Genomic DNA, 25966 nt, shown 5'->3' with positions numbered 1-25966 from the left:
GCTGACGATACAGTGGTTTTAGCAGAAAATATAAATGATTTGACAATACTAATGGAAAAGATTAATTCAATAAGTAAATTATATGGACTTCAGATGAATTATAAGAAAACAAAGCTACTTATTTCATGCAAGAAAAATATAGATAATGTAACGTTGCAGATACAAAACAGGACAATTGATACAGTTTCATCAATTAAGTATTTGGGGACTATCATACAGGAAGATGGCAGATGCATTAAAGAAATTAAATCTAGAATAGAAAATGCGAGAGGTACTTTTATCAGAATGCAGAAATTTTTCAAATGCAATGTTTTTAATTTACATCTTAAAATTAGAATGTTAAGGTGCTATGTGATGTCAGTTTTGTTTTATGGAGTAGAAACGTGGACCTTAGATAAAAATACGTTAAACAAACTTGAAGCATTCGAAATGTGGTTATATAGAAGAATTTTAAAAATATCTTGGACAGATAGAATAACAAATGAGGAAGTTTTGGAAAGAATGGGGAAAGAAAAAGAAGTTTTAAATACAGTTAAAAGAAGAAAGACGGGGTATTTTGGCCACATCATCCGAGGAAGTAAATATGAAATTTTGAGAAATATTTTAGAGGGAAAAATCTGTGGAAAGAAAAGCCCAGGAAGGAGAAGGAAAAGTTGGTTAGGTAATATATGTGAATGGAATAATAAGAAAGCAGAAGAACTAACACGTGAAGCACAATTGAGATTGTTATAATACTAGTCCTACATTCAGAAATGAATATGGAACCAGAAGAAGAAGAAGAATGATACTTTCAATATAAGTAATGATATTTACTATAAAATGGTTTTATGATTAATATCTTTCAATGTTTGCCAGATGCCAAGTCACATCCTTTTGGATTATTATACATGAGAAATCTATATCTATATAAATATTTTTTTGTTACTTATATGTCATTCATCCTTAGACTAACTGAGCTTCTGATGAATTCCAAATATTTGAAAATGAATGATTTTAATATAGAAATTAGAAAACATTCAGTGATAGTAAATTTTAGCTTAATCATGATTTCAAATGTTATATTATTTTATAGTCATCAATTTAAGTTTAAGCATCTGTTACAGATAATAGTTTTCTAATAACAGTTATAATACATATTTTAATGTTAGTAATTTAATAACACTTAATAAAAATGAAATGTTTAATTTAGAAAGTATTGTTATAAAGATAAAAGAAGAAATGAGTTATTTTTATTTAACTAAACAAAAACATGTCTAATAAATATAGATGTTATATTTGTATACTATCATTTAAAAAACAAATTATATTATTAATAATTATACCAAGAGATAATATTTATTTAAATTTAAATTGTAAAACTACATTTAGAATTTGGTTAAAATATGATAAATTTCAAATATTGTGTTTATTTTAATGTGACATAATATGTGCTACAGGAATACTTGAAAGTAATTGCACATTTAACTTTTTCCACTTCAACAATTATAGAATGATAACAGTTATCTGTTATTTGGCAAATAACATATATCTTGAATTCTAAAAATATTCAACATATGTTGAGTGAAAGAAAATTATTACCAAGTTATAAATATTGTCAAAATATATTAGCATTAATGATGGCATGGTTGACATAATATGCTTAATATGAATCACCACAGTAAGAGAAAACATAATAAATGGTAATGTGAGGTTAGCCAATTGGGGTGAGGAGATTTCAACAGCTGAGCGGTCAACACTGTCATGTGGGTGCAGAATGACTCACCGAGACAGGTTTACCATGTAAAACCATTTAATAACATTAAAATTTCTTACAATATTTTCAATGATTGATGGATTATCATACAATGAAGCACGAGGATAAAGTTCAAGTAGAGTTCAAAAAGTTCGTGTTTCCATTTCCTACAGTTCGGCGAAGATGGTGAGATAATTGTTGGCCCTGGGGCAAATGGCACTGCTTCAGGTGGTTTTTCTCGGACAAACCGACGAGCCTGGAGGTCGTACAGTGACACTACAGATGAGGTTGCTTCCACTAGATCCGAAACGTTCTTTTCAAGATTCAGCGAGGACACATACATCCAGGAGAATAAGACTATGAACCAAGAACTTTTGTAACTTGAATCGCACGGTTTTATAGATTTCCTAACCTCAGTCACCTCTCCATTGGTCTCTCCTTGTCACCTGGTGACAATTCAACACCCGATGGAGGGCGCAGGAGAGGTCAGTGTCGCGACTGCATATGATTCCTCTTTCGTCGCTTTTTCTCAACTTTATTCCTTTCCATTGTTTAACTAATTTACACAAAAATTTCCATTATTCGATTGAGACATCTAATCCTTTCCATTCGCATCTGAAAAGGAACACTCTAAATTTCCAATCGATAACCTTCATTCGGACCTCTCAGTCGACCCCTGTTTGGGTCCTCACAGTAATACTCTTAGTAAGTAGATTATGCCACTTATCTGGGAATACTTTCCTCTGTCATGTTTTATATATTTTAAAAAATCAAAATAAGCATTTAATATAAACTACAATTAAGAAATAATTCATAAAATCTAGAATTTCTATCACTATAAGATGAAAATGATATGAAATATATTATACAGGGTCTTCTAAAATAAATGCTAACATTTTAAATTACTGTAATTATGTTAATTATTATCTGAAAAGTATGTAATATATACCAATCAGTAGAATAACTCCAAATTTTATCTCCAATCTGCATTCAAACATCTTGTCTACCGACTCTAGGAAGCACCATAAACAAAAATGACAACTTGGCAATAAATAAGACATTTTGTGTTCTACAGTATGCAAAGTTGGAATCACTCATCATTGTGCAACATGAGTAATCTGTAGAAGCTGTAGAATTGTTGCAACTGTGGGAGGAGTGACAATGCATATGTTGTAGCAAGTGTACAATTTCAGTATCAGTTCAATGTGTGAGGCTACACTGATACATTGTAATGGGCAAATATGTAACTTGAACAGTTTTCTAATGTTTTAATGTATATTATAATGTTCTCAGATAGTAATTAACATAATTACAATCATTTAAAATAGTACAATTATTTTTGGTAGACTCTGTATTTAAAATATAAAATTATATTCATGCTTTCATCCTATGTTAGTTCTATGAATTATTTGTCTCACAATACTTGCATAAAATATAATCATTCGATTCTTTGATTATTATGAATATCATTACTATAGATAGTTGATAGATCCAGGCACACTGAAATGCAAAACTTGAGAAAGAAAGGAAGGAGGTAAGGTGGATAGAAAAAAGGGGGAGGAGACGGGGGAAAAGAAAGAGAAAGGACGAAGATTACATGTGCGCCATTGCTGGGCATTAATTGCTGAACATAAAGACAATATATACAAAGGGGTGAAGGAGTGTATATGACATTATGCAACAAAATATATACAGAAGATAAAGAACCACAAAGCATGGTTTTACACATCTGAACGGCCAAAGGAAAAGAGGCCTGTAGGGCCCCCTACCAGTGGCAAAATAACATAGCCAGGATAGTCCATATTGGTAGAGTCTACTTAACAGTGAGTAGATCTGCTGGAGATGAGCCTTGTCACAAAGTTTTTGTAATAGAGATTATTACTGATGAGGAGGCCCTGGTTACAAGGCCTAGTGTCGTTGTTTTTTAGGATAATGGATATGAGTCCATCCTTTCTTCCTTCGTGCCCTCACAATGGTTGAGGAGATGCTCAGGGGTCTCATCCTCCAGTGGGCAGCTGCTACATTTTCCGTCACCCTTCTTTAAAAATCTTGCAAGGCAGTACTTGAAGTTCCCATGCCCAGTCATGAATTGTGTCATGTAGAAGTTAGGGTTGAAGTGTGTTGGATTCAGCCTGTCCACCCTGGGAATGAGCTTGTGCATCCACCTACCTGTGTCAGAAGTGTCCCACTCACTTTGCCATTTGCTGTTAACATAAAGCTTCAGGGCACTGGAAACCCATGACACAGTAATAGAGGAGAAGGAGATGTCAGTAAGCCTCAAAAGGGCTACCTTAGCAAGCTGGTCTGCCCATTCATTCCCAGGACAACCGGAGTGGCCTTTCACCCAATAGAAGTTAATAATCTTTGAACGTTGCAGCTTTTGGAGAAGCCCAAGAATGTCATTAATAATTGGAAGAAGAGTGTTTTTGTTTTTAATCTGGTGAAGGGTCACCCAGATATCTGTAAAGATGTTGATGCTCCTGCATTTGATGATATTCTGGAGAGACTGAGTATATTCCAGAGCTTTCAGAATAGCAAGTGACTCTGCTTGATTGTTGAAGCAATTGTTATCTAATTTGTAGTAGGCTTGTTTAAAGATTTTCTCTTTGCTGTCCCCAATAGCAAAAGAACACCCAACCCCTTTATCAGATCTAGAGCCGTCTGTAAAAATATTGAAGGAGGCAGGAATATGATCAGGATAGAAGACAACCTTAGCATGAATGTTAGTAGCAGGGTGTTGCAGATAGTGAATATCATTACTATATGATGCCATATATATATATATATATATATATTACATAATAACACTATATAAATAGAATACTTGAATGGCTATAAACTCTGTTTATTAATACTAATCAGATATCTGTAATCAGTTTATAAGAAGAAATAAAATATATATTTTTGACTCATTTTGACAAAATATTTTTCATATTTTAGACTAGAAATATTCATAAGACAATTATTATTCAAGTTGAATACATAAAACATTTAGTATAAGGAACATACCTGAAGAACTTGAATAGAAATAGTTTATAAGATTTGTGTTTAAATAATTTTACCACATATTTTCCTATTCAAAAGTTCTAACAACATTGCTAATATAAAAGTTAGCAAAAAGGAAAGCATCACAGAAATAAAACTTATCTTTGCAGTTTAATGAAACAAAATAAATTGGATGAAGATGGCAGTTTAATGAAAAAAATACATCACTGCTTAAAATTTATATCTAAATGAAGTAATTCAGCACTTTCTAGAATGAAGCAAAAAACAAAGTTTGGATTATTTTGATGTAATCTGTTACTGAAATTAATAAAATATACTGACTATAAAAAATTACAAAATTCATATATAAAATTATGTTACTCTTAAACTAAAAAACATTTATATGATTATATCAGATAAATGCTAATGCAAAATTGACTTAAGGTGTCATAACTAATGTTCTTTATGAAACAGGAAATTGAAAAACAAACAAAAAACATTTAAATAAATTGTCTTCCTTTGAAACTAACTTGTAAATGTTTAATATATATACTTGAAATCAAATGATCCCATAAGATTAATAACAGAGAAGTTTGTCAAAAGATTGGCATCATAAGGACTGATAAATAATTGAGAAAAATAAATAAATTGGTTATATATTAAGAATAGGTGAGAAAAGATTACCTAAAGAACTCCTGAGATGGTACTCACTAGAAAAAAAATAGAGCAACTAAAGAACATCTTCAGGGAACGCCTTGGTAAGTATAAAAAATTGGAATATGTTCTGCACTAACATTGGAAAAATATCCAAGAAAGGTAATGTTAGAATCATTTTCTGCTAGCCTCAAGTTGTGTTGAACAATATGAGGAAGAGTAAAAGAGGTAGAGGTATCCATTTAAGCTAGCTCTGATTTTTATGGAAAAGAAATTAAAAATAATAATAATGACTTTTACCAATCCATCATTTTAAAAATTTCTTCTTAAATATTGATAATATATAATCTGCATATTTTTTAGTTTTTTATATTTTAAAAATAATTTATGATGTTTGTTGATAAAAAAAAATTGCACAATTAGCCCTTCATTTACACAAATAATTGGCTCTATGAAAACAGTTCATAAATGAAAACCACATAAATGGAGTCATGGAAAGCTGTTTAAAATAGGATCTGTTCCATTATTCTCAAATACAATATTTTACTCTTATTACGGTAAAAAAGTTTTAACCAAAGACTTTTTTTTAAATATATGTCTAAATAATAAACTTTATGGTAAATTATGATCTTAATGATAGTTAATCAAAAAGTGTGTTTTTTGTTGTTAGTAGCCTCTTATATAAACTTTAAAAATTTTTAACCACATAAAAATGAATATCAGTAAAAGAAAGGTAATGTTAGATGTTAAAGGTTAAAGGTTAATGTATAAAATGGAGGGATTATTGTAATTTTAAGTATTTCATTTTACATCTTATAGTCATTAAAAAAACTTTACTGATAATGATAAAAAAGTAATTAAGATAAACATTTAAAAATATAACTCTATTCTTCAAAATCTAAAGCTACACTACATATATATACATTATTTAAATTAAAAATAAAAATCACTTATAATCTAATGAAAATCATTAATTATAATAAATGTAATTGTTTTCTTACAGTAAAATGTTTCACAATTGTATTCTTATACACACGCTGTTATTTCACAAACTGCTTATGAACCATAAATCTGAGAGATTTTTTTTCACCTCTTTCTTTTTGGTATCTCAAATAACTGACACAGACCAGTGATAATGATCATCACTTAAAAACTCTTCTTTGTTGTTAGAAAATTGCCTTTTTTCTCTTCTCACAGCAGGCTTTCTGAGTGCAATAGACAACCTCCATTGTTAATCTTTCAGTTTCTTCTGTCATTCGGTAATGCAGCTGGCAATAATGGTAAGTTTGAACCAGTTTTATAGATCCTGTTATACTTCACTTATATTTTTATTTGGTTTCATTTATTGGAAAAATTTCTTTCATTTACTCAACAAAAATATAAAAATTATTTGACATCCAAAAATGATTCAATCTGGCAAATGGCCATTTCCAGACAGTCAGTTTGCCTCATTCAAATTTATAGCTTTTCTGCATATCACAAATGGTTATTTTTATTAACTGCACCATTTTAATACATTAATATATGAAATTATGTATATATATTATAAGAAGAAATAAAATATATATTTTTGACTCATTTTGACAAAATATTTTTCATATTTTAGACTAGAAATATTCATAAGACAATTATTATTCAAGTTGAATACATAAAACATTTAGTATAAGGAACATACCTGAAGAACTTGAATAGAAATAGTTTATAAGATTTGTGTTTAAATAATTTTACCACATATTTTCCTATTCAAAAGTTCTAACAACATTGCTAATATAAAAGTTAGCAAAAAGGAAAGCATCACAGAAATAAAACTTATCTTTGCAGTTTAATGAAACAAAATAAATTGGATGAAGATGGCAGTTTAATGAAAAAAATACATCACTGCTTAAAATTTATATCTAAATGAAGTAATTCAGCACTTTCTAGAATGAAGCAAAAAACAAAGTTTGGATTATTTTGATGTAATCTGTTANATGTTTTTTTTATTTCAACTATGTTTTAAAATGCAAAATTTTAATTTTTAAGTAAATATTTCTGTATTAAAATAATAATTTCACAATTTAAATGTATCATTTTAAAATTATTTTTTCTATTTTTTGAAAATTTATTTTGTAGACTTAATTTATATCTAATATACAGATATGATTTAGAAAGAATTCACACAATTTTTTTTTTTTAACATTACATCATTATCTCAAAAACTGATCATAAACACAATATTTTTCATTACATTGCAGGTTATTTTTATACATATTTTACAATAACTGTATAAAAACATTGAATATTTAATTAATAGAATATATAACTATTACTAATTATATAACTTAATAATGCATTTTATGAACAGTTTTACCATCTACATGAAGTATTACATCAAAAGAAAAACTGTGGCTGTATAAACTGATACAGATAAATAGAATAATATAAACATGACATTTTAGCATTTTCTGTGGTATATTGTTAACCAATATACCACAGAAAATGCTGAAATGTTTTCTTTTAATGTAATACTTCATGTAGATGATAAAACTGTTCATAAAATGCATTATTAAGTTATATAGTTAGTAATAAATATTACCAGAATCTTAATAAGCACTATCTACCAGAAAATTTGTGGTATATTGATTACCAATATACCACAGAAAATTCAGGTATATAGTACAAAATATTTAATGTCAATATATGCATCAATAGTATTACAGATGAAATAAGCTATAAGTGATAACATATAATATATAGCAGTGCTTTGTTGTAAGGTATAATTAACAAATATTTCAAAAGTGTAGACTGAATACCATTAATTTTGTTGTTGATCTGCAAATTAATAAAAGCTATAAATGATCTAAATAGCCATAAACTGAAATAATGTACTGGATTTGGATATTTAGGGATAGGAAAATTTATATAAAATAACTGAAAATTGACAGATTTGAAGCCAAAAACGATCAAAGAAAATTTGGAATCAAACAGTAAAACAATTATGAAATATAAAGTGATAATAGAAATGATCCAAAGGAGAAGAAAGCTGAGATGGGATAGGAAAGCCAGTCCAAAATAGATGGAAAAAGACCAAGACACGATGATGATTAATCGTCTAATGTAACAACTTGTAACAGCTGTCTTACATATGACATTCAGTTACCTTAATTCACCTGAGACTTGATTTTCAAACTAACTTAAAAAGTTACATTAAAAATCCAAGCCTCAAATCATCTATTTCACTAGTTTGTAAACTTTTTTGAAAACAATTGGTTTCTGGAATTTATTTATCATTTAATTAGTCGTTATTTTCAATTAAGAAAACTTTTACCGCTCATTGCAAGCGAACGGTATTACCATACACCACCTGATGAGCAAAGATTATAATACGCTTTTTCATCGTGTAATTTTTTCCTGATCGAATTACATTTCAAAACTTTAGTTTTATTTTCAATTTTAAGATTTTAATAATAATAATAATAATAATAACTCATTTAAAAATTATTCAAATAAAATTTTAAAAATTACTTACTGAAAATTAAATTAATGTAACGATATAGGCATTTTCATTATTACAAATGCAATAAATGCTTAACAAATCGCTATAAATTAATATTTTAATATCTTTGAAAAAAGTTAAAAAATAAAAATTTCATAAAAATTTGTTTATTGTATTGATACATGAACGTTACACAGTTCTTGAAGGTCATTTTCATCAGATTGCTAGACAGAAAGATGTGCATGAGATAATCAAACGTTATGTTATAAATAAATGTGAACCAGCAAAAAGTATATCATGAAATACTTCGAATACATCATAAAAATGATTTTCAGAACACTTTTCAATTGGAAAGTCATAGTCGTATAAAATACTGTATATTCAATAATGCATTATTGTATGTTAGATGTAATATGTTCAAATTTTAATAAAATAATTAAAACAAAAAAAAAATTGAATTATCGTATTCTTATACTGAGTTTAATGTTTGTTTATAATTTTTTAAAATTTGGTCTTGGCTTTTTTGTTTCGCCAGCGCTTATGATTTAATCTCAAACTACAGATTTAAGAAGCTTTTAAAAAGTATTTAATCTTAATTTGAAGCATTTGAAAATCTTTGAAAAAAAACATCTCAAATATAGGCTTATCAAATGGAAAATTATGAATAGAAGCCAAATTGTTTTGATAAGCAGAACATTTTTGAAAATCAAAATGAACTTATATATCTATTGGATATATTCTTTACAATAACCTTCATAAACTATCCAAAACAAGGACATGTCCTCCAAAAATGAGAACATGTTCCTCCTTTTGAACGTCATATCATTGATATGGTAACCTTCTCAAATATGACTATAATCAGTTGCTCAGAAAAAAGACAAAAATACTAGGTCTTTTCAAACTAAAATTAAATATTTTGATATCTGTTGTGTATAATTTTAAGTAATTTATTTTCTTTTTGATAAACGAAGGACCACACATGATCATTAAACGTAATTTTCACATAAGCGAGAAGTAAGATCATTATATTAAACAAGTATAATTTAAATATATGATAAAAATACACTTAATTTTAGGAAACATCAACAGAAAGATTGCAAAAACACAAATAAAATTTATTTTAACACAGTTTTTTAATATATCTTGAAGCATAAAATGTTATCAAATAAATTTTATATGCCTGGGTTCTGATTTATTATTAATATTTTATCAAAATAACAACTAAATATTTCAAAGAAAATCCCAATTTATTGATGAAATGCTTATATTTTCTTCATAATATCCAAATAAGTAAAAATTTATGTGCAAATTAATTTGCATACAGGGCAATGTAAATAAATCTAAATTTTTGAATATTCATAAAATATTGTATTTTGTTTTATTGATAAGATTCAAGCGATATTTAATTTAATTTAAAATAAAATTTTAGCAATTTTTTTTTCTCTACTATTTTATATCTTAGACTGTTTTAAATGAAACCAATTTATCTTCAATCCTCAGAATAACATTTTTATATATTTATATTTTTAAATTAATAGAAAAAAATCATGGAACATAATACATTAATTACAACAATCAAAATTGAAATTGTAATTATGTATCCATTAGTAAGTCAATGATAAAGTAATCTAATTTTCATTACTTAATTAGAGTATTAAAACTGCTTTTCTTCAATAATCTCTCCAATCTTGTTTAAAAAAATAACATAAAAGAAAAATTAAACAATGAACTTTCAAAACGTTAATTTTCAGATTAAATAACCACAAAGACAAGATTGTTATCAATTATTTTTTTTAATACAAACACCATAATTCAATGTACAATCAGTTTAGTTGTATAAAAGAATTTATTGAGTATCGTTAAATTTTATATTTTTTAATGTAACGAGGAAAAAATTGTATAGAAATGAATTGTTTTTAGATCATACAATATAAATTATAGAATTTTAAAATATTTATAATTCAAAAGCAAAAAAATTTACATAAAAAGAAATAACTTTCTTTAATCTATGTCTTTGAATAATTTACGTAATGTTTTTTATTTTTTATTATTAACTATAAATTGTTATTAAATTAATAAAATATTCATTTATTTTCTTATTAAACTTTGTCAGTTATGAAAAATTCAAATTATATCTCATCTTAGGAATTTTCAATATTAAAAGAATAATATTAAACAAATAAACAACGTAGTTGCAATCAATATTAAATTCCTTGTTTACCTAATTAATATTTTCATCTCTCGATAACTGTTGTTTAGTCAACAAAGTTTAAAAAAAAAAAAATTAATTTCTTGGGAAGGTTATGACTGTACCGATGCCAAACATTCTATATTCATTTAAACGAGTCAAAGAATAAAAAATAAAGCAATTAAATATATTAATTACTGTTTGAAACTTTAATTTATGAATTTTCCTTTCTTAACATTAATCTGATAAACATTAATGAATTTTTTCGGAAAATATAACGGAAAAAATGCAATTCTTTAGGATAGAAGAAAGAGGAGGCAATTCTTTAGGATATAAGAAAGAGGAGGCAATTTTTTAAGAGAGAAATTGTTTAACTACTGATACATTAAAAACTTTCTTAGAAGTTTCTATTTATTAGTTTATCCTTTACTTGATTATCATAGAAAAGTTCTGTTACAAACTAAATACTGTACTCAATTATTCAATTCATGTAAATATGTTTAAGTTTGCCAAGAGATCAGATATAATCTGACAAATCCACCTAGATTTGCGGAATTAAGATTATAGGCTGAAGCTTTGATGTCTGATATTCAATTTTGGTATGTTGCCATTTTATTTATCTGATAAACATCTTTATTGTTGTCTGTATTTATTAATGTAATTAGGAAAATGTGGCCAAAGTTGTAACATTTTATTCTATATCGATCTGTTCTCTCTTATGGAGATATTGTTACCGTAATCAAATTAATTTTCTCGCCATTTTGTAAGAATTTTTTTTCTTTTTGCCAAACATTTTATCGAATAAAAACATTATTTTATGTTTTATTTTAATTAAATTTATATCCTTTAAATACATATAAAACTTTACGTATGCAATAGAAAAACACTATGTTATTCCTTTAAATTTTTTACACTGAGGTGGTTTCATTTATACTGTATAAGTTTTTTATTGTTATTTTTATAGTTACATGTTAAAAAAAAACTATTATATACAATACAATAAAACTTTTGTTTCTCTTATACTGAATTTACATTTAATTAATTAAAAACTTCAAATTTTCGTACATTTGAAACTACAGATCTATAGAATATGGGATCCGACTTTAACGTTGCTACCATTAAAACCATTAACATGTAAAACATGTACGGATATGACTTTGATCAAATTTATTAATGATGTACTGATAGGACCGAATTTATATTCATTAGTTCAAGCTATAATAAATAATATGCCCTTTTCTTTTCACAAAATATTAATAACTTTAAAAGTGTGAAGCCATAAGCTATAGTTTCCTTAAGCTTATGTTTAAATTTGGTCCTGTATAGTGATGGTGGTTTGCATACATCAAATATACCGATTGAGCACATGTTAATATTATAAATTAAAAAGAATGCTTAAAATTTTTGAATTTACTAAATTTTTTAATGGAAGAGAAAAATTCATTTAACAATGATTCAAAGAAAGCTAAACTAGAAATGAGATCGAAATTATCAATAATTAAAATTATTTATAATTCATGTTTATGATTTGAGCCACAGTAAGATAGAATTTACAATTTTGCAATATACTGTATTTAGTAAAACAGAAAATCCATTGCTGATCATTAAAGTCGAAAATTGATAGATCTAAATGGAGTGGGACATAGCTGTGCCACGAATCTAGATTTATTGCGGAATTATATTTTATAAATTTAATTCTACAATAAAAATAAAAATATAAACGACCCATCCTCCACCCAGAATAAAGCTATTTAAGTGATGTAGTACTTGAAATTATTAATTTAAACCTGTACTGTATTTACCTTATAACGTCTCAATTTGTATACAGAATGCTAGAAATGTTATCTTGAGGAATCGTGACATGAACAAGTTTGCACACGTTTCATCATTAATCTTTTACTAGCTATAACTTATTTTATTCTATAATCGCTATTTTGCGTTGTTATCCACTTTCTTCTTCAGAAACTATTTTCTGATGGAATTGCATGTTATAAGTTCGTTTCTAGATGAATTATATCTATAGAATTTAAATTGTTTTATTTTATACATGATTTAATTAATTAATGAAAGGTACTAAAATTTATTTTTTCTGTAATTCTGTTTTATTCTTTTATGCCAAACTAAATTCAATTCAGTTTTAAGAAAAAATTGAAAATTATGTAGAAATCAATAAAAAAAAATCATACAGAATTGACGACTCTATTATTATAATCACCGGTATTTATAATAAAACACAAACCATTTAAATAAATTTATGCAATTTTACGTAAATTTATAATAGTTAATATCTGTAATAGTATATTTTTTACATACTTTTCCATATATTATTTCAATAATATATGCAGCACCTGGAAAAAGGTGAATGAGAGTCATGCGAGTAACAGATATGGAACTACACCCTCTTCGAAACCATAAAACTATATGAATAAAATCAACCAAATCAAAACAACTTTTTCACTTTCATAACGCTTTTTTAAATATAATGTTTATTTTTTAAGGTCCCGAAATGTGCTGAACAAGAACCAAAATAGCCATGCTGACCTTTCTATTTGAATACATGCCATTAATATAATAAAAATATACATTCAAAATTTGAACTGTTAAACATAAAATTAAATGAAAATAAAAATAAAAACTATTAATTCGCAAAAGAAAATAAGAAAAATTGAAGTATAAAACCTTATTAAAGAATATGACAAAAAGTAAATATTTAATATTTATTTTTTCTGTATTGTTTCTTTCATTAATCCGTGAAATTTTTAGTTAATAAAAATATTACCTTGAAACTTAAATTAGAGTTCTTATGTAAATATAATAATCAAATTCTAAAATATTTAGATTTTCTAAAGAAAATTAAATTTCGATTTTGTATTTTATAAATTAGTTTTACTTCTCAAAAATTCTATTTAACATTTAACTTTATATTAATCGGATGAAAAAGTAATATATTTTTTTAACATTTGTAATCGTAAATATTATCCAACGTAATATTTCTCCCGTAGCATTACTTTCACTCTAGCGATAATTACGGAAGATTTATTATTTTTTTTATAAACTTATACATAATTCTTTTTTGCTTTCTACCATTGGATTATACTCATATAAAATTGAGAAGGTTATTTAATTCAATGAAAGCTATTAGGTTAAAACTCTATGAAAGATTTAGAAGCACTAAATTCATGAAATAAACGTTTATTTTTTAGAAATTGGTATCATACATTGTTTATAATACGCTTAACTATAAATATCTACAGTAGATAAGAGTATTGTCTTCTTAAAATCTTTCCGGCTTTTGGGCATTAAGAAGGATTAAAGCATTAGGATTCATATTATGGCTTTATTATGAATTCGGCTAGAATCGTAGCAGGTTTGGTGAAAGATTGGGCATAACATATCTATGCCAGATCTATTTTTCCACGAAAATATCTGGAGACTCAATTCAAAATCTAATACAGATCCCTCAAAACTGTTTCTGTTAATCTGCAGTTAAATAAAGCTATTTTATTAAGAATTAAATCATAATAGTTATACATATTTTCTACTGAAAGACAGAAGTTGATTAATAAGATTTGCTTGTATCTTTTATTACATCAAACTCTCTCATTATAGTTATGCCGCAGAATATATACTAAATTTGACAAATAATAGCTGCATAACATATATTGATATGATTTATTTTCTTAATCATTTTATCCATGTTTTTATATATTCCTACTAAATGTCACTATTATAAGTTAACTAAAAGTAATAATCGTAATATTTAACTGAATTAAAATTATAATTGATCAAAATCTTTTAATTTAATTGTTCTCTTGATTAAAGTTTTCACAACATTTACATACATTTGATGATGATGATGATGATAAATAGTTTGTATCTAAAATTTTAACAAAGTATAAAAATCAAAACTAAGAGTATTTTCTTTTTAAAATCTTTTCACTTTGTAAGTATTAAGTAGATTTATGGCATTAAGATTCATGTCTTATCATTAAAATCAAATTTATGTTACAAGCTTGTTATATATAAAAATTTTACATAAATTTATTGCATTTTATTACTTTAACTTTCTTAAATTGTAAATAAAATTTAGTTAAAGTTTTACCATGCAAATTATTAATAAAGACTAATTAAAATATGAATAAATCTATAAAAATAAAAAAATTTTACAATAATATGAAACTTTATAAGCGCTAAAATAATTCTATTTAATCAAAAACATTTTTCTTTGCATCAATCAAATTCATTCAGTAATATTTATGCATATTTAAAAATGAATAAAAATCTTTCAGAAAATTATATGGTCATCTAATTGACATTAATAGATCATGTAATTTACTGAAAAATTCTTTAACAGTAATTAAAATTAATTTAATTTATTTACTTTTATATATCTACTGTACATATAAAAGTCATTACAAATATTCATAACCAATAAAATATTTTAATATTTACTGTTAAAATCAAAATAATTTTAAAAATTATTATAAATTATATGCAGTATTAAACTGATTAATGTGAAAAAATATATTGTATTATTACTAAATTAGACCATTTCTAAAAATAATCTATATAAATTATAAATGATAAATATATTCGTAAATTTATTCATAATCCAACATTTTAATTCCTTAAATCTAAATACATATTTAAAATACTTTTAGAATTAATCTATAATGAAAGATTTTTGAAAAGCTTCCCTCAACTATTAGATTGTGATCTACTAGAAATATTCTCATGTAAATTTATACATTTATAGCAAATTTTAAAAAAATTTATGATGGAATCTACTGATTATTAAACTATTTGAACAATATAAATATATAAACATTTAAAATTTATTAAATATTAATAAAAACATCCCTAAAACGATATTAATAGTATCATAATGAAAATCATTTATAACATCCTTCATTCAAATGAACAAAAATTTATTAAAGCATACTATTTTAATTATTTTGTTGTACTAAATTTAAAGTAAGATATATAAGTATGTGCTTGGTTCAATACTCTTTCTGAAGTTCAAAAACTTTTGTTTTCCATTCTGTATAAGAAGTAAAGGTAAATCCATCATCTGGATCATCTCAGCGGCATCAACATTCATCTAGAAATGTTTTTGAAAAACTTTTAAATATTTAGGGAAAATATAGGCAATATAAGCAAAGTATAAAAATAACTCTTTCAAGACTAGAAATGGAGTAAAGGAGGGGGAAGCTGAAAAAAACTGTTATTGTACTTTTCTACCTAATAAAAGTGATAAATATACAGTCAGAATGAAATATATATATCTTTACGCTACAATAAAATAAGCAGAACCAAGAGAAATAAGAAATATGAATCCTCAATATGCAGTTTTTTTAATAGTATATTTCACATCAACTTTGTTTAATCCTAACATCAAATATTACTTCTAGAATTATATTCAAAATCATAGAAAAGAAAGTTATATCAACATAAGACTGTAATATTTTAAACTGAAAAGTATAGAAATAATAAATAAGCTTATATGTTAAAAAATAAGTTCTTAAGAAAATATTTTTTAGCATTGAAAATTATCATACCTGAAAACTGTAGGGTTCTCCTGGTTCCAAATTAACAAATACATACATATGATTATTTCTTCCAATTTGTGTTACATTCAATGTTCCATTTGTAAAAATTTGTCCACTTTTTGTTAATTTAACTTCATAATTTATGATATTTGCACCATTATCATGAGTTGGTCTTCGCCATCCAAACAATAAAGTTTCATTTGTTGAAGCCAACACATGTACCCAAGACACCTTTGGAGGAACTGAATGAAACAAATACAATTTAATAAAACTTTTTAATGCATTTGCTTTTATTTTTAAATGCAATATTTTTAAGTGCATAATTTTAAAAATTAGATTATGACTTTACATGAATTAATTCAAAATAAAAACTATTATTTACAAGAATAGAGCCTATATCACAGTAGCTAACACTACAATTCATTAAATTTAATGTTATTTTAATACATTAATGAAAAACAGTTTTTTCCCATTAATACTGTATATTAAAATAATGTTTAAACATAGTTTAGTTTTTAAGTATTAATGATCCAAAGGTATATTACTTTTGTTCAGTTTTTCTGAAATAAATTTTGAATTAATTAAAATATTAATTTTATTTAATTTATGTACAAAATATCTGGGCATAAATCACTGTGAAATATAGAAAAAATATATGCTTTAATGAAGTATAAAATAATGTATATATTTTTTTCTATTTTTGGAGTCACAAATATCTTATTAACTAAGATTGTAAACTAGTTATGATATAGTAAATAAGATTTGAGAAATTATTTTATTTTTACAAAATAAATCAATTTTCTGTAATACTTTTCTATTTACTTTATAACTAAATTATTATTAGATATACTAGAATCAAATAAAACATAGCATTGACATAAACATAGATTATCTTATAAAGACTAGATACAAGCTCTCAATTATTCAACAACTATATGTATAAGTTATAATAATTGGGTTTGTAAAATAGATGACCATGAGAATGATTTAAGAACATCATTGAAGCTTATAGAAAGTAATGTAAATAATGTGGGAAAGAAATAATATTTTTATCTTATANTAATAGTGTAGAGGAGAAAAAAGAAGCGATTAATATGAAAAGTATAAATTACCGTCGGCAGGCATGGTGACATTCATAACTTCCCATTTGCTGGATCCGAGATCGTTAACGGCTGCCAGTTGGAAGCCATAAGTCATGGCTGGTGCCAAGTACCTGACTGTATAGTTAGTTGCGTTCGGAGGGATCTTGTCATCGACATCCAACCAATCAACACCGGTACTAAAGTTCTTCACTTGGAGATGAAAATGTTTGACTGGTGAATTGGTTCGATAGCGTAGGTGCCATTTCAGGAGTGCCGTTCTTGAATCCAGCGGCTGTACCGAATCCACCGTAACTTCGGGACGTTCTGTGAGGAATAATTGTTAAAATTTAGATTCTTACACTTACATAAAATACAAAGCCTATTATTTTCAATTTAAGTATAAATTAAACGAAATTTTATTTATATCATGGTTCTTTCACAAAAATTCTCGTTTTTAATCGTATTCGAACGTAAATAGCTATTTTAAGGCCTTCACTACAACTTTTAAATTGAATAAAATATGCTGAATCATGTAAAATTTAATTTTTAAGTATACTTTTCTGTTTATATTAGAAAACACGTCTTTAAATTACTTTATGCTGTACATACTTGTGCACAAACCAACCCACCTAATGCTTAAACGTAATTTCAATGTTATACAAAGACAAATCAAAATTTTATATAATCTCTTAGTTTAACCAAGAAAAAATTTTAGCACGTGAAGGAAGATTTAGTCTATAAAATCTTGTTAAAAATTTCAAATGTTCACGTCAAATAGTTTACGAGATATTCATCAAACAAATACGGACATCCGGACGAACGAAGTGCTAACATTATCCTTTTTTTTTAATCACTAAAAAGTGTGAAGAGATATATAAAGATTTTGATGAATGGGTGTTTTGAGAGCAACGAATGTGATTCCGGATATAAAGATTACTCTGTCACCTTTCCCTAAATTAGTCGTTGGAAGTCGTTGAAGATTAATCTGTCCTGGGACTGTGATATTTCTTTTACAAGTATTAAGAAGAAGAAAAGACTATTGGAAACAAACCTGGCGAGATAAGTAGGATCTGAGTAAATCCTCATTCACTCCTATTTCTAAAACTCATCAAAACTATTGTTTAATTTCTTTTATAAAGCAAATCCTGTATAAAACCCGTTGCATATAAACAAATTCTAGAAAAAGCGTTATTCAAAGTTTAATTAAAAATTGCGAAAGAGTGGGAGGAGGTTGGATAACAGAAATTCTTATTTTCTTTTCAAGCAAAGATGAAAATCGTTTTTCTATAAAACTTTTCTTCAATTAAACTAAACGTTTACCGTTGTGTCAGGAGGAGATAAAGAACAAAGTAAAGTATATTATCTTTGCATTGTGCATAGGAGTAGATGATAAGAGATTCCTATCTAAAATCAACGTTTAGAAAAAAAAAGTTTATATAAAAAAAACAAAAAACAATTCCTTTAGTTACAATGACAAACGTTTTCCCAATTTAATGTCGATCGAGAGAAGCAAAAATTTGCATTTGAAGTCTACGCTCTAATTCTTTCTTAATGAAGCTCCTCAAGATTCTAAGTGAAACAACTCCCAAACGAATAGGAAATAAAAGGTATTCCTCTATAAACATTACACAAAATTTAAATGACTCGTTTATAAACAGAAGTCATGAGACTCAAGCTTTGTTTTCACTAAATTAGAATATAAATTATTTAAATTAGTAGTAAAAATAATTTGAAAGTAATTACCTCAATGCTAAATATATGTGTAAAACTATATTCATGTGTTTTTTTAACTCTACAAACATTATACATTTTAAGCTTTAAATTAAATTTTTTAAAAAATTAATCAAAACATCGAAACAAATTTTACCTTAGAAACCTTAGTGTAAATCTTAGAATAAACTTTAAAAAGTATAAGTGATGTCGAAATGATTACATTAATACTATTAAAATTAATTGTACAAAATAGAGTAAGGATAATTAAATCAATTCGTGTTTACTTTTAACAGTCGTTAGTCTTGGAAAAGGATTCGATTTCCAAAGTCCCAAGAGAAGAAAGACGAAAGATAAGAATTAGACGTTGTTGAACAAAGATTTTCTTTTCCTCTTTTCAATTTTACTGTTCTGACTTACTACATTAGATTTTCTTGGCTTATATTAATTAATGTAACAGTGAAATAGTTCAATTTTGTTAAGAATTCAAAATTATTCTTGATTTTCTTACAAATTATTTGCAATTTTATACTTATATTATTAGAAAATTTCTCATAAAAATCAGCAAATTTATATATAAGATAAATAAGCTATAGTTTAGGGCCTTGTGCTTTTAAATTTATTACTACTTGCTAATGATGCATCTTATACAACTTAGAGCAAGAAGTCTAAATGCAGCCCTAATTATAATTTTTTAAATGGTTAGCATAACCAAAACTGATAATTTGTCTTACAGTATTAGATAAATTTAAACAGACAGACAAACTAACAAATAAGCAAAGTGAATGCAAAATCTCAAATTTTTAACTCAAATTATTTCTGAATTTTCGAAAAATTCTATAAATAAAATGATGGGGTTTAAAAAACCTAAAAGCCATTTTTACTTTAATAAACCTCTAAAAACTTACACTTTATAAATATAATTACAATAAAATCGATGTTTGTTAAACAAGAAAATTTCGAAAAGTAAGTTTTGTTACATTTATCATTCGCTTTGCTATTGGAAAAACATAAGAAGACATATCTCCTATTCGTAAAAGAATAAACATTAGTCCAAACTATAGGAAAAGAAAAGGATTCTCTAAAAATTTTGACAGGAATGTACGATGAAAAATGTAGAACTATATTTGATACGATTATAGCTATCTCAAAGTTCAGACATTAAAGAAAAAAAGTGGTGACAGAGATTATAGAAAGAGCAGAGGCAGCAAGATGGAAGATAATGCGATTTATACGGAAGAGCGTATTGAATGAAACTGCTTTATCATTATTATCCAACTATTACATCAATAATAAGATACGTAATCAAATTTTAAAACAGTAATGTTTTAAAAGACTATCGATCGATTTTGTTACACTTAGTACAACTATTTCGTACTGATTTATTAGGTGAGGGATTTCTTGAAGAAGATTGCCAATTTCAGCAAATTCACTACATTCAGCAAGAAATTCATTTTATCTTTGTAATTTTTATGATTGTATCTTTTACAGACAAGCTACAGATTATAAATCAGCTAGGTTTTTCTTAGATCTTATCGATAAGCCCTTTGCTTATTGCAACATTCTACAGATTAACTTAACTATAATTTTTAGTGATTCTTTATTGTCTTGAACGAATTTATCACCGTTCAAATCAAGAATTTAAGATAGAAACAGCCGAGCAAAATCCATTAGCATTGCTGAAATTGCTTATTTTTCATTGTTTTGAATAATAAGCAAAAATTAAAAGTAATAAGACATGTTTCCGGCATTAACGATGAACAATCCTTTCTCCTCAAGTCTTTAAACTCGAGGCAGACAAATTCGATGTATAAAATTTATTATAGATCTGTAATATAAATCTACTTAAATTAAATCTTTTAGAATTTGTTTCAATAGAATTTAAAACAAAAAAACAGAGAAACTTCAACCGAAGAGATTTACCCATAAAAATTCAAGCTAATGTACACAGTTCATCTTAGTGAACTGCAGGAGTTCTTAGCGATCAATAAGAATCATCGTTTGGTTCTCGTTGGGTCAAAGGGAACATCCGCGACATCCAACTGTCTGTCCTCCTTTCATTACATTTACTGAAGACAGGATGAACCCAATGGAGGGTGATTTATGAAGTTTCAACGTTCAAGTCATGGAAGCCACAATTACCTTCCTTTCAGAACGATAGTCGTTGGAGCAAAAAGAGGTGAAAAAATCAAAGGTGTCTTTATACATTGTATTGAACTATAGTGTTTAGGGAGTTACTGCCGAACATACTTTCATAAAGAATTTAGTTTTGAAAAAAATTTTAACAGTTTTTTCCCTGGGTTTAAAAATTGCTTAAATTTCTATATGTATATATTTATATATAACGTTATTTCAGATCGCTGAACCAGATAAAAAATTTCCTATTAAATTCAAGTAAAACTATAAAATTTCGAAATGTGTGAATAAAAAAGAAATGATCACAACAGTGATAATTCATAAAAAGGGCGAAGAAAATATTTCAGTATTAGGCTACAACTTTGATTTTATATATTTCATTTTTTTTTTTTTTGTAAGAAAATAAATGTGAATCGAGTGCATTAAGAGTTAAATCTACCGTAGGACATAAAAACAGATGGAATTGATGTTACCTACTTGTAATGAGATTTGGATATACTAACCGTTCATAAATCTAATTCTACTGTTTCATTTGCAGGCTCTTCCCAAGAGGAATTATGATGTGTTTCGATACTTAAAGAGAATATAGTAGTAGAAGCTCATATAAAGAATATCTATAGACAAATTTGAAGCAATGAAATATTTTTTCTTTGTGGGCTCTATTTTTATATATAAAAGCTAAAATATTTTCACAAGTTTATTCTGAAGATTTTACGTTGATGAAAAAGTAAAAAAAAAAAACAATAAAAGTTTTAAAAATGTCTTTATAAACCAAAATGGCTCTTAAAAAAGCTACTTTCTGACATCAATCCTTCATCTTAACAACGCTAATCCAGTATTCTATGCAAACCGCTATGGATAAAACATGTAAAATATGTTAAATTTTTAAAAAATGTAATAAAATAAAAATGTAACTTTGGTGAGAGGTAAGGAGTCTCTATAATCCACTAAAGAATAAGATAAAAATTTACATCATTCAAAATCAAGAATATTAACATTAAATTTGTGAAAATATCAATAATTTTTTTTTTGTAATTGAAATAAAATATGCCTAAAATTTAAGATAAGCTTACAAATATATTAGAAGTGTATAAAAATTACAATTAAATAAATTTCTCTTCAAAAATAAACACATTTTAATCATTTCCCTGCCTGCAACCTTCGTACATTAACCTTATACATAAAATATGCTAACGTTTCACGTACAGTAAACATCTAAAAATAGCTTTTTTTTTTTAATTTCAAAATTAAATTTAAAATAATATTTGAAAGTAGAAATTTATAATGGAATGAATAAAAAAAATGCATTTATTTTAGTTTATTATCCTTAATAAAACCATAAAATATGTTGGCATAATGACAAAAAGTCTCCTTTTTAATATTATATTGTATCTATTTATAAAGTTTTGAATGAAGAAAAAATTTTGTTAAATATATAGAAAATGATCATCTACTTATTTTTAAAGAAATATCTAACACGATCAATTCTGAACTGAACTGGAAAAGATAGATTTAATAATAAATTAACTCCAGGCACAGATAGAGGATAACAAAGCAGTATCATTTGGCCAAAGCCTTACACATACAGTGGCCCTAAACTTAATTTTTATATGAAAAATAGGATAAAGGAAGTAATAAATTAGTTTTTTTTTTATAAATTTATTTATATTTATTTTATTGATTTTTATTCGTGTAATCTTATTGCTTTCGGAAAGAGGGAGATCAGCATTTGTGACTAGATCTAGTACTTCTTACAGGCCTTAATTAATTCCGAGTTTATGCCTTTAAAAATATACTTTTTTTAATATGTTTTAAGATTGGGCATCTTATTTTCCTAAAATCAAAATTTTAAATAAATAAATCTTATCAATATAATAATCAACGTGCTCGTAAAATGACCTGAAATTTTAAATGTAGTTAGGAAGGAGTTAATAAATAAATTTTTATATAATAAATTTCGTAAATATTTGTACATTTTTCAAAATTAAAATAATTTTTAATCAAAAATTAATTAAATTCCGATTTTAAAAAAGAATTTTTATTAAATAACCATAATTATCCATGTTAAAATTCGTAACATATAATTAAAAAATTATAAATAAAAAAATACAGGAAGATGTGACTACAGTAATAATATTAAAATATACTGTATATATATAATAATCTGCTAATAATAGAAAAAGTTTTCTAAAAATTCTTTAAAATTATAAAAGCCAGTCATAATTTATATAATATAAATTCAGTTTTGGAGAGTATCTCAAGAAAAAATTTATGAGAAAGTGATAAATTCCCGCTAATTTATAATGAAGAATTTGATTAAATTACAAATAAAAAATAAAGTAATTAATGTGAGAAAATGTTCATTGCCAATCATTTAATTTCAGAACATTTAACAACTTTAACATAAAATCCTTTAGGGCAATTTATAACAGTAAAAATATAAAGACATCACTTTAACACTAAACTGTTAAATCAACCATACAAGAAAATCAACAAAATAAATCATAATAATCTGAACAAAGCATTTTCAGAAATTATTATACAAGCAGTAACATTCCAGTTTAGTATCAATAATTTATGTTTTCTCATGTTGTAAGCTCCTGTGACATATTAAAGCAACTAATAATTGTCACACTCTTCTTCCCCTCTCTTTGCTCCAACTGTAATCATCACACCCTCTTTTCTTTCCTCCCTTTTGCATTAATTATAATTTCGTGACGTCATAATATAATTTGTAATAAAAATATACAAAATTGTTTTATAAAAATAAAATTAAATTTTTCAAAGAATTTTATAAAAGAGAAAGTATAAAATTAATTATCACACGAGGTTACTTTTAATTTGCAAGTAGAGAGTTTGGTTAATTATTGATCTGTTTATCCTTTGTCGTTGTTTGCAATAAATAAATTTTGGGTATTCAGACGTTTAATTTATTAGACTAATTGAAGATATCGCTACTAAGAGTTTATTTTTGTTACAAGAGATGACAATTATGCTGCTGGATGTTTAATTTAGAACATAAATAAAAGAGTAAGTTTTAAACTGAACTGCCTAGGATGCATGTATTTTAAACGGGGTTTTCGTTGTCTCGCAGCTGGAAGATGGAATAAATGAATAAAAAAAAAATGAAAGAAGAAGAAGAAAAGACTGTCTTAAGAACGTATAGAACGTTAAAAAATATTGCAGTTTTAGTAAAAGAGCACATTTGTGCATTTTTATGCACTTTATAATGAAAGCGAGAAAGAGATTCTAGATTTAAAAAAAAGAAAAAAGCAATTCTTAAAGAGAAAAAATTCATCCTATTGCTATAAATCATTCTTTTGGATAGAAGAGATTTTAAAAGAATAAATAATTTTGAAAGAACTAAACCCTTAGGAACCATTCTTTAACAGAAATAGATAGATTAAACATAGAGTAATGTCACAAATAAATTTACCGTTACACTTATTACCCTGAAGAAAATCCTATATTTAATTGAAAAGTTTCATTGATTGAGGCCCTAAAGATTTTTATTTTAGTTAGAAGATGGTGATACGACATTTTGTCCAGCCCAAGGATAAACTAGGCTTTCAATGAGACCGCAGATCGTGGTTATGTTAGATGTTTTGGTCGATATTGCCAAAACTTTCTTTTTTATTTCTATTCATTCAGTGGCTTATTCGGAATACACTAGTAATGGGAAAATAAATATATAAAATTTCTATAAAATTATCATCAATTTTAAAAACTAAATTATGCATCCGTACCATTTTATCTTTATATATTTGCTACAAATTTTTTAAAAACCACAGGTTGCATATAAGAAAAAAATAGGATTTTTAAAAATTTATTTATGTAATTTCTTTAAATTACAACCAAACTACATATAAATTAATATATTAATTGATGTTGCAACGTGAAGTTTCTTATAAAGTAAATTTGCAAAAACCTTCGGTAAGTTTATGTTTATTTTATTAATATAAACAAAAATTTAATAGTTTAAGTTTCGGCTCTATATATTTTAATTAATATCTTGTATATTTACATCAGCGTGTTAAAATATACCAATAAAATCTTCCTAATCACTCCACTACTAAAACGACGTTTTATTTAATCTAATAAATATATATTTTTCGTGTTTTAACATATTTTTTTATATGTATTTTTTCATATCTCTGTATGTTTACAATGTTCTTTAAGCACTTATATCCTTTACATTTGTATAGAACAGACACAAACATGGCGTACGCTTATCATCGTTTGTCGTTCAATGCACTAACTTCATTCTGGATAAGCAGCTGAATAGGAAGCAACTGCCAACAAATATTTTATTTTTTTACAAGGAAAAATATAAAAAAAACAAGATTATTTTTTATATTAAAATACAAAATAAAACTAAAATTATAAAAATCTTTTGACCTATTTATAGTTATTTTATCATGTAAATTCTCTGCACACATAAAAAAATTTTTATTG

At 25.8% G+C, this 25966-nt stretch overlaps 1 protein-coding gene across 1 annotated transcript in view; it reads right to left on the bottom strand.

Moving 5' to 3' along the window:
• LOC111641360 (receptor-type tyrosine-protein phosphatase alpha-like) overlaps positions 1–25966 on the bottom strand; it is a 372536-nt gene that overhangs the window by 107727 nt on the left and 238843 nt on the right. Inside the window, exon 5 of the mRNA XM_023387510.1 lies at positions 16593–16825. Coding sequence (XP_023243278.1) covers positions 16593–16825 — 233 coding nt within the window. The remainder of the gene's footprint in view (positions 1–16592; positions 16826–25966) is intronic.

Source organism: Centruroides sculpturatus, unplaced genomic scaffold (genome assembly GCF_000671375.1).
Source record: "Centruroides sculpturatus isolate CEXI.00-Female unplaced genomic scaffold, Cexi_2.0 scaffold196, whole genome shotgun sequence".
Taxonomy (NCBI): Eukaryota; Metazoa; Arthropoda; class Arachnida; order Scorpiones; family Buthidae; genus Centruroides; species Centruroides sculpturatus.
The sequence above is the reverse complement of the archived record's forward strand: the minus strand, read 5'-3'. Positions and strand labels throughout refer to the sequence as shown.